The sequence below is a fragment of the Megalobrama amblycephala genome, linkage group LG10, assembly GCF_018812025.1.
Source record: "Megalobrama amblycephala isolate DHTTF-2021 linkage group LG10, ASM1881202v1, whole genome shotgun sequence".
NCBI lineage: Eukaryota > Metazoa > Chordata > Actinopteri > Cypriniformes > Xenocyprididae > Megalobrama > Megalobrama amblycephala.
In genome coordinates, this window is record NC_063053.1 from 17,132,023 (window position 1) to 17,145,690 (window position 13,668).

Sequence of the window (13,668 nt, forward strand, 5' to 3'; positions counted from 1 at the left end):
ACTATATGGAGAAAAATCCTGGAATGTTTTCATCAAAAGCCTTAATTTCTTTTCGACTTAAGAAAGAAAGACATGAACATCTTGGATGACATGGGGGTGAGTAAATTATCAGGAAATTTTAATTTGAAAGTGAACTAATCCTTTAAGGGTGCGCGATTAATCGTGATTTAAAAAAAAATAATAATCTATTGACAGCCCTTGTTTAAAATCAACATGCAAAACCCATTTTACTTCTGTAATGTGAGTGAAAGCATATTCAACAAGTAAAAATGTACGGCAGAACTTGGTTTTATTTGTTATGAATTGATTGGATTGGATCATTCACAATAAGACCAGGAACATGTATTCGGAAAGTAATAGTCGATTTTGGATTTGGACAGGTGGTCGATTTCTTTAATAACTAGAGAAAAATTCTCAGTAATTAAAAAAGAGTATCGAATCCCCCAATAGAATGTCCCTAATTAATACAGTGGTTTTTATTTTAGGCTGGAGGTCTATTTTGGAATACTCAAGACAATTTAGTGAGGGCGGAGGCAGCTGCTGCCCTGGAGCGCATGACGAGGTGAAAAGGGGATGGAGAGAGAGAAACAGCAAGGGGTTTTCTATCTGCCAGCTCCTCCCGGATCCCTCCACATGCCTCTCCTGCAGCTGCCCTCACGTGCAGCGCAGGTCGTTAATTCAGAGAGGAGGGGGTGCCCTACATACCTTTTCTCTCTCTCTCTCTTTATATATATATATATATATATATATATATACACACATATATATAGCATGCTCTAAATGTGCTCATTAGAGGTATGATTTATGATGCCCCTACACTCCACCTTCTTTACATTTGTGCTGCGGTAAGAGCAGATCAGGCCCTGCATTGCATCTGTTTATGAAGTTTGCTAAAGCAAAAAACTGCTCCAACCGAGTAAATCAAATGCAATGCACAATTCGGCAGAACACAGCAAGACCACTGAACATCTCCTAGAGAGGCTCTGGCCAGCCAGTGAGTGAGCGGACGGATTGCACACAGATGTTTGGAATATTTTAGACGTACGGAGATGAAAACCAGCCATGCATTGTAGCAAGGTCAAGCATGTTGTATGGGCACTGATCTGCCAGAAATGTTTCGCACTGAAAATAATATGTTCTCCAGTTCACTTTACAGACATTAGTATGCTGTTTTTCTGAGTGGGAGATATTACACAAAAAGGTGGTAACCTTGAGTCTGATAGACTATGTGCTGCTGCTCCTATTCGGTGCTGTGAGTTAAGATGAGTTTCCATCTGTTTGAAACAAAGTTAAGCTGCAGAGACATACTGAGATCTGGATGTTTTTTTTTTTTTTTGTTTTTTTCTGGACATCAAGACAAAACTGATTAAGTAAATGAGTTTTTGATTGACACTTACAAAAAATAAGTATATTTCAAGTTAATTTTATTATGTCTTTGTGGTGTTTTAATATGCTTTAAGATAAACCATGCAAATGCATATGTCAACACCATTGCAGAATATTTTCTCCTTGAAACTGCAGTGGTGTTTCTGATGTCACAAACTACCTTGTAACCAATCACATCAATGTGGTGGCAGGCTTTAGCATATCATTAACAGCGAACTTTCTGGGAAGTCTGGTTATCCCCGTATATTTTTCTGTTGATATGAAAAATCGTGTAGATTAACAATATGGTGGGTATATGATGTATATTACGATGTTATGAACTATATGCCTTTCTCCACTAATGTTCTGTGTTAAAGCGTTTGTAAGGATACTGATTGTTAGAAGGCAGCTGTTTGACTCGCAAACAGGAACATGGTTTGTGTAACATTAGCAACGCATTATTAGCTCTTTGATAACGTAGTCAAGCAAAAGGCTAATCTTGTTAATTACCGTTATGTGTCTGATGTTGTAAAGAGCGATACCACTGTGCAGCGTTTACCTCAGTAAGTTGAACGAGTGGATCTCTGAGCTGGCTTGAGCAAGTGGAGGCGGGGCTAATTTGCATATTTCAAGGGTGTAGTGTCACATTCAAACTATTTTTAATGCACAAAGACTTTTTTTGTAATTTTGATGAGTTTTAAGGGTTAAAATTATTGACTACAGGGTGACTGAGAATATTTTAAAGTATACTTTATCTAGTAAGTACACTAATATCAATGTACTAGTAGTATACTTGTAAGGCTACCATTTCAATACTACTTGGGACTAAATTGGCTCATTTTAAGTGTAACAGTAGTAAACTTTTGAGTACACATGTTGTTTACAACTGTTTTTTGATTGTACTTCACACTACAAGTGAACTATGTATACTGATAGTTTACTAGTTAAATACTTGTAGCACATTTTTTAATTTATGAAAGTACATTTTGAAGTATACTCTCAGTAAACTACTAGTTAATTATACTGCAAGTATACATGCAAGTTTTCTTTAAGTGAGCTTAACATCATACTTCTACTTTACTATGTATTATTTTTGCACTTTAAGTATACTGCTATGTTTCTATTTCGGTATTAATTTTATACTTGAAATATCTTTAAGTAGATTTGGAGTAAATTTCTGTGCACACACTACACAATAATTAACATAATCAGAATTAGAAACATTTCTGTTTTCTTTATAAACAATAATTTCAAATAATTCAATAATTTCAAATAATGTAAGTTTATAAGACAGTATGTTAATCTATGTATACTTTTTATTTTTAGATTAAAAGAAGTATACTATTAGCACACTTGAATACACTTCTTTTTTGTAAGGGGAATATTTTTATATAGGTATAATAACCTATAATATGTTGCTTTTCATATCTCTTAAAATATTTGTCATTATGCTGTTGTATTTGTAGTGACTTGTCATTGGTGTCAACAAAGAGTTGCTGTAATCTGAGTGTTGTGAGTGATGATACAGCCCATTTCTAATAGCTAAACTGCTCTTCTGTCAGCAATTAGCATGGACCCCCAGCACATGCTGTGAGTGCTAGCACATTCAGATAGCCTTTTAACTGCGATAAAAGAGGAAGAAGAACTGATTAGCTTTCTAATTGTCTTATTTAGATCAAACGTGAGCTGACTAACTTGCAGTGCAGTGCAAATTAAGAGTAAGGATATGAGAAGGTGGTGCATTACTTTTCACACAGGATTACCTTTCATTCAAATAAGCATTTCTGCTCTGTAAAAAAGACAAATATGCTTAAGATATTAAAATCCACTATGAAAGAATAATGAGTTCTAAGCCTTTAATCTTTTGACTGCTTTGAATTTATATAATCTCTTGTTTGATATTCTGTCTGATTACATAAAGCCGCAGTTGAAACATATTTGAAGGTGGTATGTTGGTTTGTAATGTACGTTGCTGAGAAAGAGTGCTGAGATATATCTATACTAGTGCAGTTAGTGTTGTTTGTCGTTGTTCCAAGATGGACTAAAGGTGCTAGAACAGGAGGGTGGCCAAAACAAGCCATTACCCTAAAAGAACAATGTCTGGAGTTGGATAAAACACAGAAGACCCAGACTCAGCTGGGATGTAGGACAAGATTTTGTGGTCCAGTGTCACCAAGACAAATGTTGTCAGCCAAAATTCAATGCAGTTTTGTATGCCACAAATCAAACACTCTTTCGCCTCAAAAAATACAGTGAAATATGGTGCTAGTATCAGTAGGACTGCTTTTCATCATCAGGGACTGGACATCTTGTTAAAATAGAAGAAGAATGTGTCAACTGACTAACCGGAACAACCTTTAGCAAATCTCTTAAGATGAGAAAAAATGGTGTGGAAGAATAGGCCACATACGTCTAAAAAAGAGTGTGAAGCTAGTAAATACTTCAAAATATGGCACTTGAAATGTGGGAATTGAATATATTGTGGAGTTTGTCTTATGGAGTGTGATTGACAACCTGACTGTGGCAGTTTATTAACACTATTTGTGATCTTTAGGTGATCTTGATTGGTGAAGTGATTACTGTATCTGCTAAAAATGAATGTTTTAACGATGACTGTAACTATAGCAATGTGCACTGATGTGTATAACTATTTTCAAAATGTATATTATAATTCAAAACTAATCTGTCTTTAGGAAGCCCTGTATAATTAGGATAGTTTGTGGTTCACCTGGCTTAAACCTGACTGGTTGTTTTAGTTCTAAAAATATCAAAATTAAAATGTAGATGAATTAGTTTAACTTCACTACTGTGGACATTTGCCATATCTTCTATTGTGATTTAGCATGCATATGAAAATGTCCAAGACATCAAAAAGACTACTGTAAAATGATGGGGTGATGCTACACTTAGTGATGCCCCAGAAACCATTTCTCTAACTGGTTTACCCAGAGCCTCAAAGCTCTCTGACCGCCCCTCCAGTCCTTTGAAGATTGTTTGTTGGAGATGAGGCTCTTGTCCAGCTCTTCTGGCTGACAGCAGACATGCACAGCAGGAATCACACTTCCAGCAGTCACTAATGAGACTATTAATGGCCTGTCACATCCATAAACGACCCATTAATGATACCCAATCACTGACTTTATATATAACCACCATAGACACACTCCTGACGGTTTGTTTAATCATTCACCTGATAGTCTGATTATTAACTACACTGTACGATTCTCAGACGAGTCTGTTCCCATTGCTCCACACATACTTTCTTCAAGACCCACCTCTACCTCCAATACATTCAACACTTGAGAAATGCTATATGGAGTTTAGTTTATTTGCTGGTATTGATTACCTATTCAAGAGGGTTTAAAACTTTTTTTAATGCCAAGAACCCACAAAGATGATGATACCCTGGAGAATTATCGAGACATGCTATGCATGTCTGCTGAATTTTTGCCAGGGGATCATATAAATTCATACCTTTTAAAGGAATAGTGTGATATTATCAAGGCAACATGTTCAAATAAATAGTTGGTATTGTACCAATAATTGGTGTAAATATTTTATACTGCCATTTAATTTAAACCAAAAGAAATCTAATTAATTGATTCATTCTTAATAATTCAAATGTATTTATTTAGTTGTTTTTACCAAACATATTTGTCTAAAGCCGCACTTTTTTACCTTTTTTTTTTTTTTTGTCTTTCTCTCTGAAATTTTTCACTGATTCCCTATAGCAGTCCCTTGGGGGTCCCTGTTCCCCAGTTTGATATTCCCTCCCTGCTCTAATCCAAGCAGATGTTTGTCTTCTGCAATGTCACTAATGTAATACAGTTTTTCCAGAGATCCTTAAATTCTACCTTCCTTCTCTCTTCTGATATTTTTGTACCTCTCCTCTCTCCCTGACTTTGTTTGACTAGTACTGTCCCATATTCAAGTTTTTACCTAATGAAGATAAACTAGGTAATTACGGGTTTGGCAGAGTGGAAGTATGCCGTGTTATATTTATCCGTTTTGACAGTATGGGGTCGAATGTGTAAGGGCAGTCTGAATCTATAGGATAGAATTTCCCGGGTAGTTCCTCTTCGCAACAGCTGCTATCTGGGACAGTCATCTGTGGGACAGGTCCTCAGGTGATGTGCTGCAGATGTGGCTAGATAGAACAATCTATTTTCTCTTTGACTGTAAGTATATGGCACAAGCATCTGCAAGCTTTCTTCATAGAAATAGCTCTGTCAGTGACAGGCTTTCTATGTGATGTGGACCATATAGTCACTTGGCTGATACTGCACAGGTATTGTACAAAGAGTAAGATGAATACCTTGTTATATAATTACTCATTTTAAAAATTCATTTCATGCAATGAAACCAAATAGTTTGTTTTGTGATGTACCCCTATGGTAATAGCCTAGCATTTGATTTCAGCACAACTAGTGGCACGTAAAGGAATTGCAGTCTGTTTGTTTGAGAAAACATCATTGATCAAACCAATGGTGTGAGTTTGGGATGGTATAACCTGTTTGTCCAAATAATGGTAATGTTGTTCATAATTCTGTCTGGTGTTACTAGTGGCACAAATATGAAACACTTCACCTTTAAGATTTATTCTTATGAACAGGTGACCAGTGTTCACTTTTGTAAGAACCTTCAATTAACTGGCTCTAAAATAATGTGTTGTATACTACTGCAGGTAAAACGCTTTTGATATGTAGCAAAAAACTAAAGTATGATGATGGTCAGTAAGTTCTGTGGCTCTCTTTAGAGCATATGCACCTGAAGGCTTTATTATTCATTACTTAGAAGAGACCATAATGCTACTGAGAAGTAAATAAGACCCTGTTCCATTAATGACGCTGTCCATTACAGTATCATATTTGAGTAAATCTTTAATGACCCTTATTGTTGGGTGATGTGTGCATCCAGTGACATTAAAGGTAACTAAAGTCGTCCTATTTTTCCATTCATTTATAGTTTATGTTGTCATTTGATGTCAGTCAAGACAATTTTGCATCTGCAAACAGCATCCCTTGAAACGGCACTGAAGTAAAGAGTAAAGTTGCATAATCTGTCTTAGTCATGTTTGCTCTCTATGAAATTACTTGAACATCAGGGCGAGCACCTACTGCTCTTTCTCTGTAGAGGAAGGCCCTTTCCCTTAATGCGTCCTTGTCTTTCAGCTGCATTTTTATGCTATTTTATCATAAAACACTGAGTATTTAGGGCATGTTTATCTCTAGGGTCTGAGTATTTAACATCATGCTAGAGGTTTTTTGCTTTGTGACATGCACCATGTTGTCTTTGTACATATGACAAAAGGGGGATGAAGAACCCTGCATGTAATAGATTTTATATGTAGTATGTAGGTTTATGTGTGGAAATGGTCATTGGTTCTTGGTTGTACATTTTCTACTAAAGGTGATAAAGGTGATGGAGCTGACATGCCTCGCTGACATGGGTCTCTGGTGCATTTGCGCAGAGAAACCTTTTTTATTCATCAGAAGCTGCCTTTTTCTATGTATGCTTGGTTAAATATATAGAGATTGTACCTAAAAATTTCTAGTCATATATATTATTTCTTATGATCACCAAGGCATTTATATAAACAAAATACAGTGGAACAGTAATATTGTGTAATATTCTTATTTCACAATATTACTAACTGTTAGCCTTGCATTTTAGCATATTTCAGGAATAATATTATTTATTCCTGTGATGGTAAAGCTAAATTTTCAGCAGCCATTACTCCAGTCTTCAGTGTCACATGATCCTTCAGAAATCATTCTAATATGCTGATTTTAAGCAACATTTCTCATTATTATCAATGTTTAAAACATTAGTGCTGTCGTACAGTTGAAATAGCCTTTATTTAAAATATAAATATGATCATCTCAAATGAGTTGTGGAGGTTCATTGGTCAAAAGGTGTGTGAAGTTGTGAACCTTACATAATAGGGGTGGGCGATATGACCACATTCTTCGATACGAGAAATTTTATTTTACGATAAAGATATATATCACAGTATAGTTATTTTTGTTATTTTATCTCATTTCTGTTGTTAAAAATAAGAAAACAGAAGCCAATTACAAACAATAGGACAAATCCAATATAATAATAAAAATATGAATTAAACAAATTAAGTTTTTCAGGTACAATAGATTTATTTAACGCGTAGTTAGAATTAGTATAGAAATTTAATAATCAAATGTAAAAAAAACAAAAAAAAATTGCATTATCTTCACTGTATGAATTAAATATAAATGTATTCTTATTAAAGCTAAAAAAAAAATTATTCAGTCAAGAGCAGGAAGTTATTTTCTCTTTTGTTTGATTCACATTAATGACACAGAGCAGAAGGTGGATATATTAGGCTGCTGTCACTTTAAGTCCAAATGCACGGATCCTTTAAACTGATATACATTCAGTTTACACCCAACTGTTTACTTTGACTTGAGACATTACTTGCTGTGTTTACATGAATATTCCACACAATGAGCATTTTGACAAAATTGCATGTGTATTCGACCATTCAAACGCAATAAGACATGAAAGAACTGAATTCGCATTCGCGTGCTGAGAGACGCGGCTTTCTGTGTGCGCACTTTGCCGGTGTGCCAGTCAGCACGAGCACCGCATCGAGTTCCTTTTCAGGATGGATTGCGCTTAATAAATTTTTTTAACATCAAGCACGTCCTGCTCTTTATATTCTCATTCATGCATTTAATCACTCCGAAGTGTCAATAGTGCTATATATTTACATACCGTGATATACACAATATAGAAAAAACTCTAACTTTTATACCGCGGTAACAATATATGTCATCATTCCATATATATCATCTAATTACATAATGTGTATTTTTATACCACTGGGACTTGATAATCCTACAAGTCACTGCGTGTGCATTTTCAATCTCAATGAGGGACTGTCTCTTTAATGGGGTGTCTCGCAGAGGTGCCTTGGGCTCTCTAGTGCAGCTGCATGCGGAGACTTTCACATTCATTACTTAGAAATACCTAAAATACTTCTGCAGAGTATCTCAGACCCTCTTGTATCAAAATAAATGTTTAATTAGAGTAACTCACATCCTAAAAATTATGCCTAAATTCAATCTCTTAATGCAACAAAGCAATGTTCTCTTTTTTGTGGTATTAAGATATTGGGTTTGTGCCTTGTCTGTAGTATATTCTTTATCTCGTGCATCAATTTGCTTGATTCTCCGCACGTGTACTGATGTGCACCCTTGTGTTTTCTGTGTGCGATTAGCCATGTTCATCTGAGCGTGATGTCGTCACTGTTCTCCTCTGTTCTCTACGGTTACGTCACATCTCCATAGTAACTTCCTGCCTCCCCCCGCATGTGTGTGTGTGCAGTGTGCATTCTGGCTCGCTGCACAGGTAATGCCATTTCTGTGCAGCGTGTCAGAGAGAAACACAATATTTCCAATGAAGCTTGCACAATGAGCCAGAGCTTTGCTCACTCTAATGGAGCTGCTACTTTCCTCTCTAACATGTGTTTGAGGATAGAATCTGCATGGTTAATTACTTAGCCACTTTGTTGTGTTTTAGCCCAGGAGAATGAGATAAAGACTGTGGGGCAAATTCACTAACCAGTTCAACCTTCATCTTTCTTTTCTGCACTTTATTCACAAAACTCAATGCTATTTGCTTTCTGAAATTAACATTGCTATTACCCATGGAAAGTAGGCAGTAAACTGAATTTTATTTAAAAGAGATAATCATTTGATGTTCAAATGATGGAGAAGAGTGTTTTTACAAATGTACACAGATAAATGAGCACAGTTTCAGCAATTTAAATTTATAATTTAGCTTTATAAGACAAATGTATGATTTTATACATTTTTATTGCTGATTTGAAATGTTATTGAAACATAATCTGTTTTTGCGATTTCAATATTTCTCCATTCAGTTCAGTGGCCACCGGGTACTCTTAGATGTCAGTACACATCATTTTTCAAGTTCAAGTCCACCAACGTTAATCTACTAACTCCCCTGACTACTTTGTCGGACAAAATGGCGGATACTGCATTATGATTGGTTAGATCGCCTGTCAATCAAACTCCCAGAGAAGGGTAAATTGGTAAAGTCATTGCATCACTGCAGCTGCTGTTAGAAGCTCCAGTTCCCATAGAAACAATCTGCGCATGCACATGTGCTTTGGCTGGACCAACCTGAAATTTATGCTTTCAAATGCTATTTGAGCCTAAGAAGTAAAATTTATTGGGCAGTTCATGTCAGATTTTGTAGCTGATTTGAAACGTTATTTAAATGCGAGTTTGATACACAGTTTTTGAGATTTCGGTATTTCCCCATTCAAGTAGATGGCAGTTGGTCTTACATGCTCAAAATAGCTGTCCGGAGGCATTGCGAATATGGGCGAGTGAAATGACGTTCCTTGAAAGGGATTTTACCCCTAGTCTGCTACATCCTCTGTAACCTAACACTCAGAACTAGCCTGCAAAATCAGGAATTGCAGTGTGAAAATTGCATTCAGTATAGGTTTTCTGAGCACATTTGTGCCACAACCTAATTTACATAATTCCTTTAGGTAATCCTGTTCTAAAACAACACAAATATTGTGCTCAATAAGCAGCACAATTCATTCTTAGTGAATTTCCGATAGAAAAATGGAGGTATCATATAACGATGAATAGTCTGTGTGGCTCAGTTTTGTATTTAGCTTGCTTGTCTATCATGTACCGGATAGATCGCTGCTGTCTCTTTACTGTGAGGAAGACACTAAGGTGTCACATTTTCCAAAAGTGTCACAACCGTCTTCACTTCACTACATGATTCTTTTGACATCTCAGGGGGTGATGAATTATTAAACAGTTTTTACTAGGAATGTCAGTGCCTGGATCAGGTTTTTTTTTTGTTGTTGTTGTTGATGATGAAGACAAACTCAAGTTTCCAATCAGTACCGAAGAAGAAGAACAGGATGTTCTGACACTCTCCTTACAACCAGATCCCAGTTCTGCATCACTGTTCGCGTCACATCCCAATGTCAAAATGCGTCACGTCACAATGCACAACGCAGCCCTGAAGCCCCATCGTGAGTGCTGTTTTTTTGATAAATATAGAGGTTTTATTTATAGTGACTGGAGCGGTAAGTGGGGGCCAGTGCTCTGAAAAGAGTCGCTCAGGAAGACGGTTAAGCGGAGTGGAGTAAGGGCAGAGGCGCTTGAGGACAGAGCGACCCAGATGACAGTGCTGCCAGAATAATCACCCCCTCCCAGACAAGCCCGGACCGAGGCGCTGATGCAGGAGCGTTCGCCGCGTGATGTCATTTATATTACGCCTCGGCCTCACTCCGCACCACAGACGGCCCTCATGAATATTCTCCAACTGACTTTCGGGGTTCTGTTGCTCACAGTAACACAAATGAGAAGTGGAGCCTGTGAGATTTTAACAGTATGTATCACATTCTGGCTCACTGTGTCCCTGTGAATGCAGTGTGAATAGGAGATATCACACAGTAATACTGGGCTGGACTGGTCAAACCTGCCCAAAACAACACTGCGAGGAGCCCAACTTAGATCCGTGACTCTGAGACTCAGCTGCGTTATGGATTTTAGTTTGTATTATAAGTCTGGCTAATAATAGATGGGAACAATTCTATCAATTTGATAAATTCTCACTTTGACATTCACAGCCAATGCATTTCCAATGGGCATCAGTAATTCGTGGATGTCTAGAAAGGCAGATGTTTCATTAGCCATCTTGACTCAGTTTTGGTTGGGAGTATCACATCTACCAACTGTTTTTGCTGATATCTCTTCTGTTGGAGGTGTGTGGATAAAAGCATCTAGTGAATGAATAAATGTAAATTACTGTCACACTCACAGATTAAGAATGGAAGAGGGCTGACTGACTAAAATACTGTCTCTGACTTTTCCATTTGAATGTATTGTGTGTTTGTGCTGTCAAAATTACATTCAGTACACAAATAATTTATCTGCCTTCTCTTTTTATTGACGATTATGTTTAGATCAGACTTTATCAGGACAATTCACTAATATATATATATATATATATATATATATATATATATATATATATATATATATATATATATATATATATATATAGGTTGCAATATATAACAAGATATTAATACTTTTATTCAGCAAGGACACGTTAAATTGATCAAAAGTGACAGTAGTAATTGCTACAAAAACTCATATTTTTTCATTTCTATTTTTTCTATTCAATACTGATAAAAAATTCACAGTTTCAACAAAAGTATTAAGCAGTACAACTGTTTTCAACATTGATAATAGTGAGAAATGTTTCTTGAGCACAAATCAGGAATATTCAGCTTTGCCATTACAGGAATAAATTACATTTTAAATTGTTTTAACAGTTTTAACAGTTATTTTAAATTGTACTGATATTTCACAACAGTTTGTTTTTACTGTTCTTGATCAAATAAATGCAGCCTTGGTGAGCATAAAAGACTTCTTTCAAAAACATTTTAAAAAGTCATACCGACCTCGAACAGTAGTGTAAATTGTATGGCAAAAACGTGCCAGTTTAATAGAAAGTAAATGTTTTTTAGATAATACTTTACAAATACTTATCATATGTTTGTGTCATTTATTTGTTAATTTAGAAGAGGACTGTTGGAGGGTTTGTGTCAAATGTGACACTTTGTCATATCTTTTACAACCCAAGTAATTCTGCTGTAGGTGAATAGTCATAGTTGATAACAATGCTTTTCCTGTGTGTTTTGCAGGTTATGGCCTGTCCAGTCTCTCAGCTGAAGACAGTGAGAAGTGGGAGAGTCGCAGGCTGCTGCAGGATTTTGACATTGACAGCAACTACACAGATGGGGTGCAGATTGGGCCCAATGCTGAAAAGAACTGCACACCGCCTGGTAAGAGGTTTAGCACCACTCACACATAAAACCTCACACAATCTACCTGCTCTTTTAGTTCAACGGCGCAGATGAAACAGGAAGATGATTGTTTTTTTGTAAGGAATTTGACATGTAAGGACAGCATGACATATGACTAATGTCACGATTAACTGAAAACAACATCACAATGTGATTAAGCAAGAAGTTGTGCGAAGTTTCACTTCTGATTTTTTATTTTTTTTTGATGGTAGCATTTCCACATTAGGTTGTGTATCAGACTTATATAAACCTCAAAATCAAGTGATGAAATATTCTCATGTCTCTTATTTGTTCTCCACTGATTTGTGAGTTCGCAGAGGTGTTAGTCCTATATCAGGACTCTGTCGTCAGTAACTCAGACACTAACCCTTTTGTTGTGTTCTGAGTGAGTAATCTTGCTGACACAGACTTTGCTATTGTTTCTTTTGGGGCTCACTGCAGGCTAGGAAACATAATGTGTATTTCAAACTATAGAGACCTGTGAGCTGTGGCCAGGTCAAAGGTTAACAATAGGGCTGTAACGATATGCGATATAAAAACCTAAATCGCGATACGCAGGTCCACGAACCTGTATCGCGATGTGAGAAGGCAGAATCGCGACACACCCCTTCCAACTCCCAGAGTTATCCTTCCTGTCCAGATCCAATGCTACCACATATTTAAATTACTATAAGTATTAGGGGTGTAACGATTTATCGTATGGTGTGTCTCAATCAGCTCTCTAGTTCAGTAAGTGTTTCGGGCACACATTGAATCTTGCAAGCAGGTTTAAACGTTTCTCATGTAAGTCTCTTGCATGGTCGCGTGAGAAAAGTCGTGGCTTTCTTTCACCGCAGTGCACAGGAACAGCTGTGCTCACAGAAAAGCAAAAGACGCTTGCGATGCTTTGCTTTAAGAAGTTCTGTGGGGCCGTTCACATATTGCGTCTTTTCCGCGTGCAAGTCAGTTATTATTTTCAAATGTAGCCGCGCGGCAGGCGCGCTCATAATGGGATCAACGTGGTCGCGACGCGCATGCAATTCTCAACTTCTCAGAATGCCGCAAGCGCACCGCAGGTCGTGTGACAAGAATCAACCGATCAGCTATGGCCTTTCCGTAACAAAACATCAAAAGCTCAGCCGAACAGCTGATCATAGCTATACATGGTGGGTTTTATATCTTATCTCCATCAATATATCTCGTAGTAAAACTAATGCAAGGGCTAGAAATCATTTATCCTTTGCAGAAACATCCTGATCCTCTTGGAGAGCTCAGTTCATGGTTGCATAGCAACGACCGACGCCACAGGAGCGCAAGCGCTTTGGAAAGAAGGAGAAGCGGTGCGGCCGCGCCTTCCACGCGTTTTTAGACGCGATATGTGAACGGTCCCTATTCATAATTCTAAGTTCATGTTA

At 37.0% G+C, this 13,668-nt stretch overlaps 1 protein-coding gene across 3 annotated transcripts in view; it reads left to right on the forward strand.

The window, feature by feature from the left end:
• Positions 1 to 13,668, forward strand: part of slc24a3 (solute carrier family 24 member 3) — a 239,234-nt gene that overhangs the window by 162,020 nt on the left and 63,546 nt on the right. For all 3 annotated transcript variants that reach the window (XM_048204955.1, XM_048204954.1, XM_048204953.1), the window contains one exon: positions 12,113 to 12,253. Coding sequence is in view for 1 of the 3 variants with exons in the window: in XM_048204953.1 (XP_048060910.1) it covers positions 12,113 to 12,253 (141 nt within the window). In the remaining 2 variants the exon portion in view is untranslated. The remainder of the gene's footprint in view (positions 1 to 12,112; positions 12,254 to 13,668) is intronic.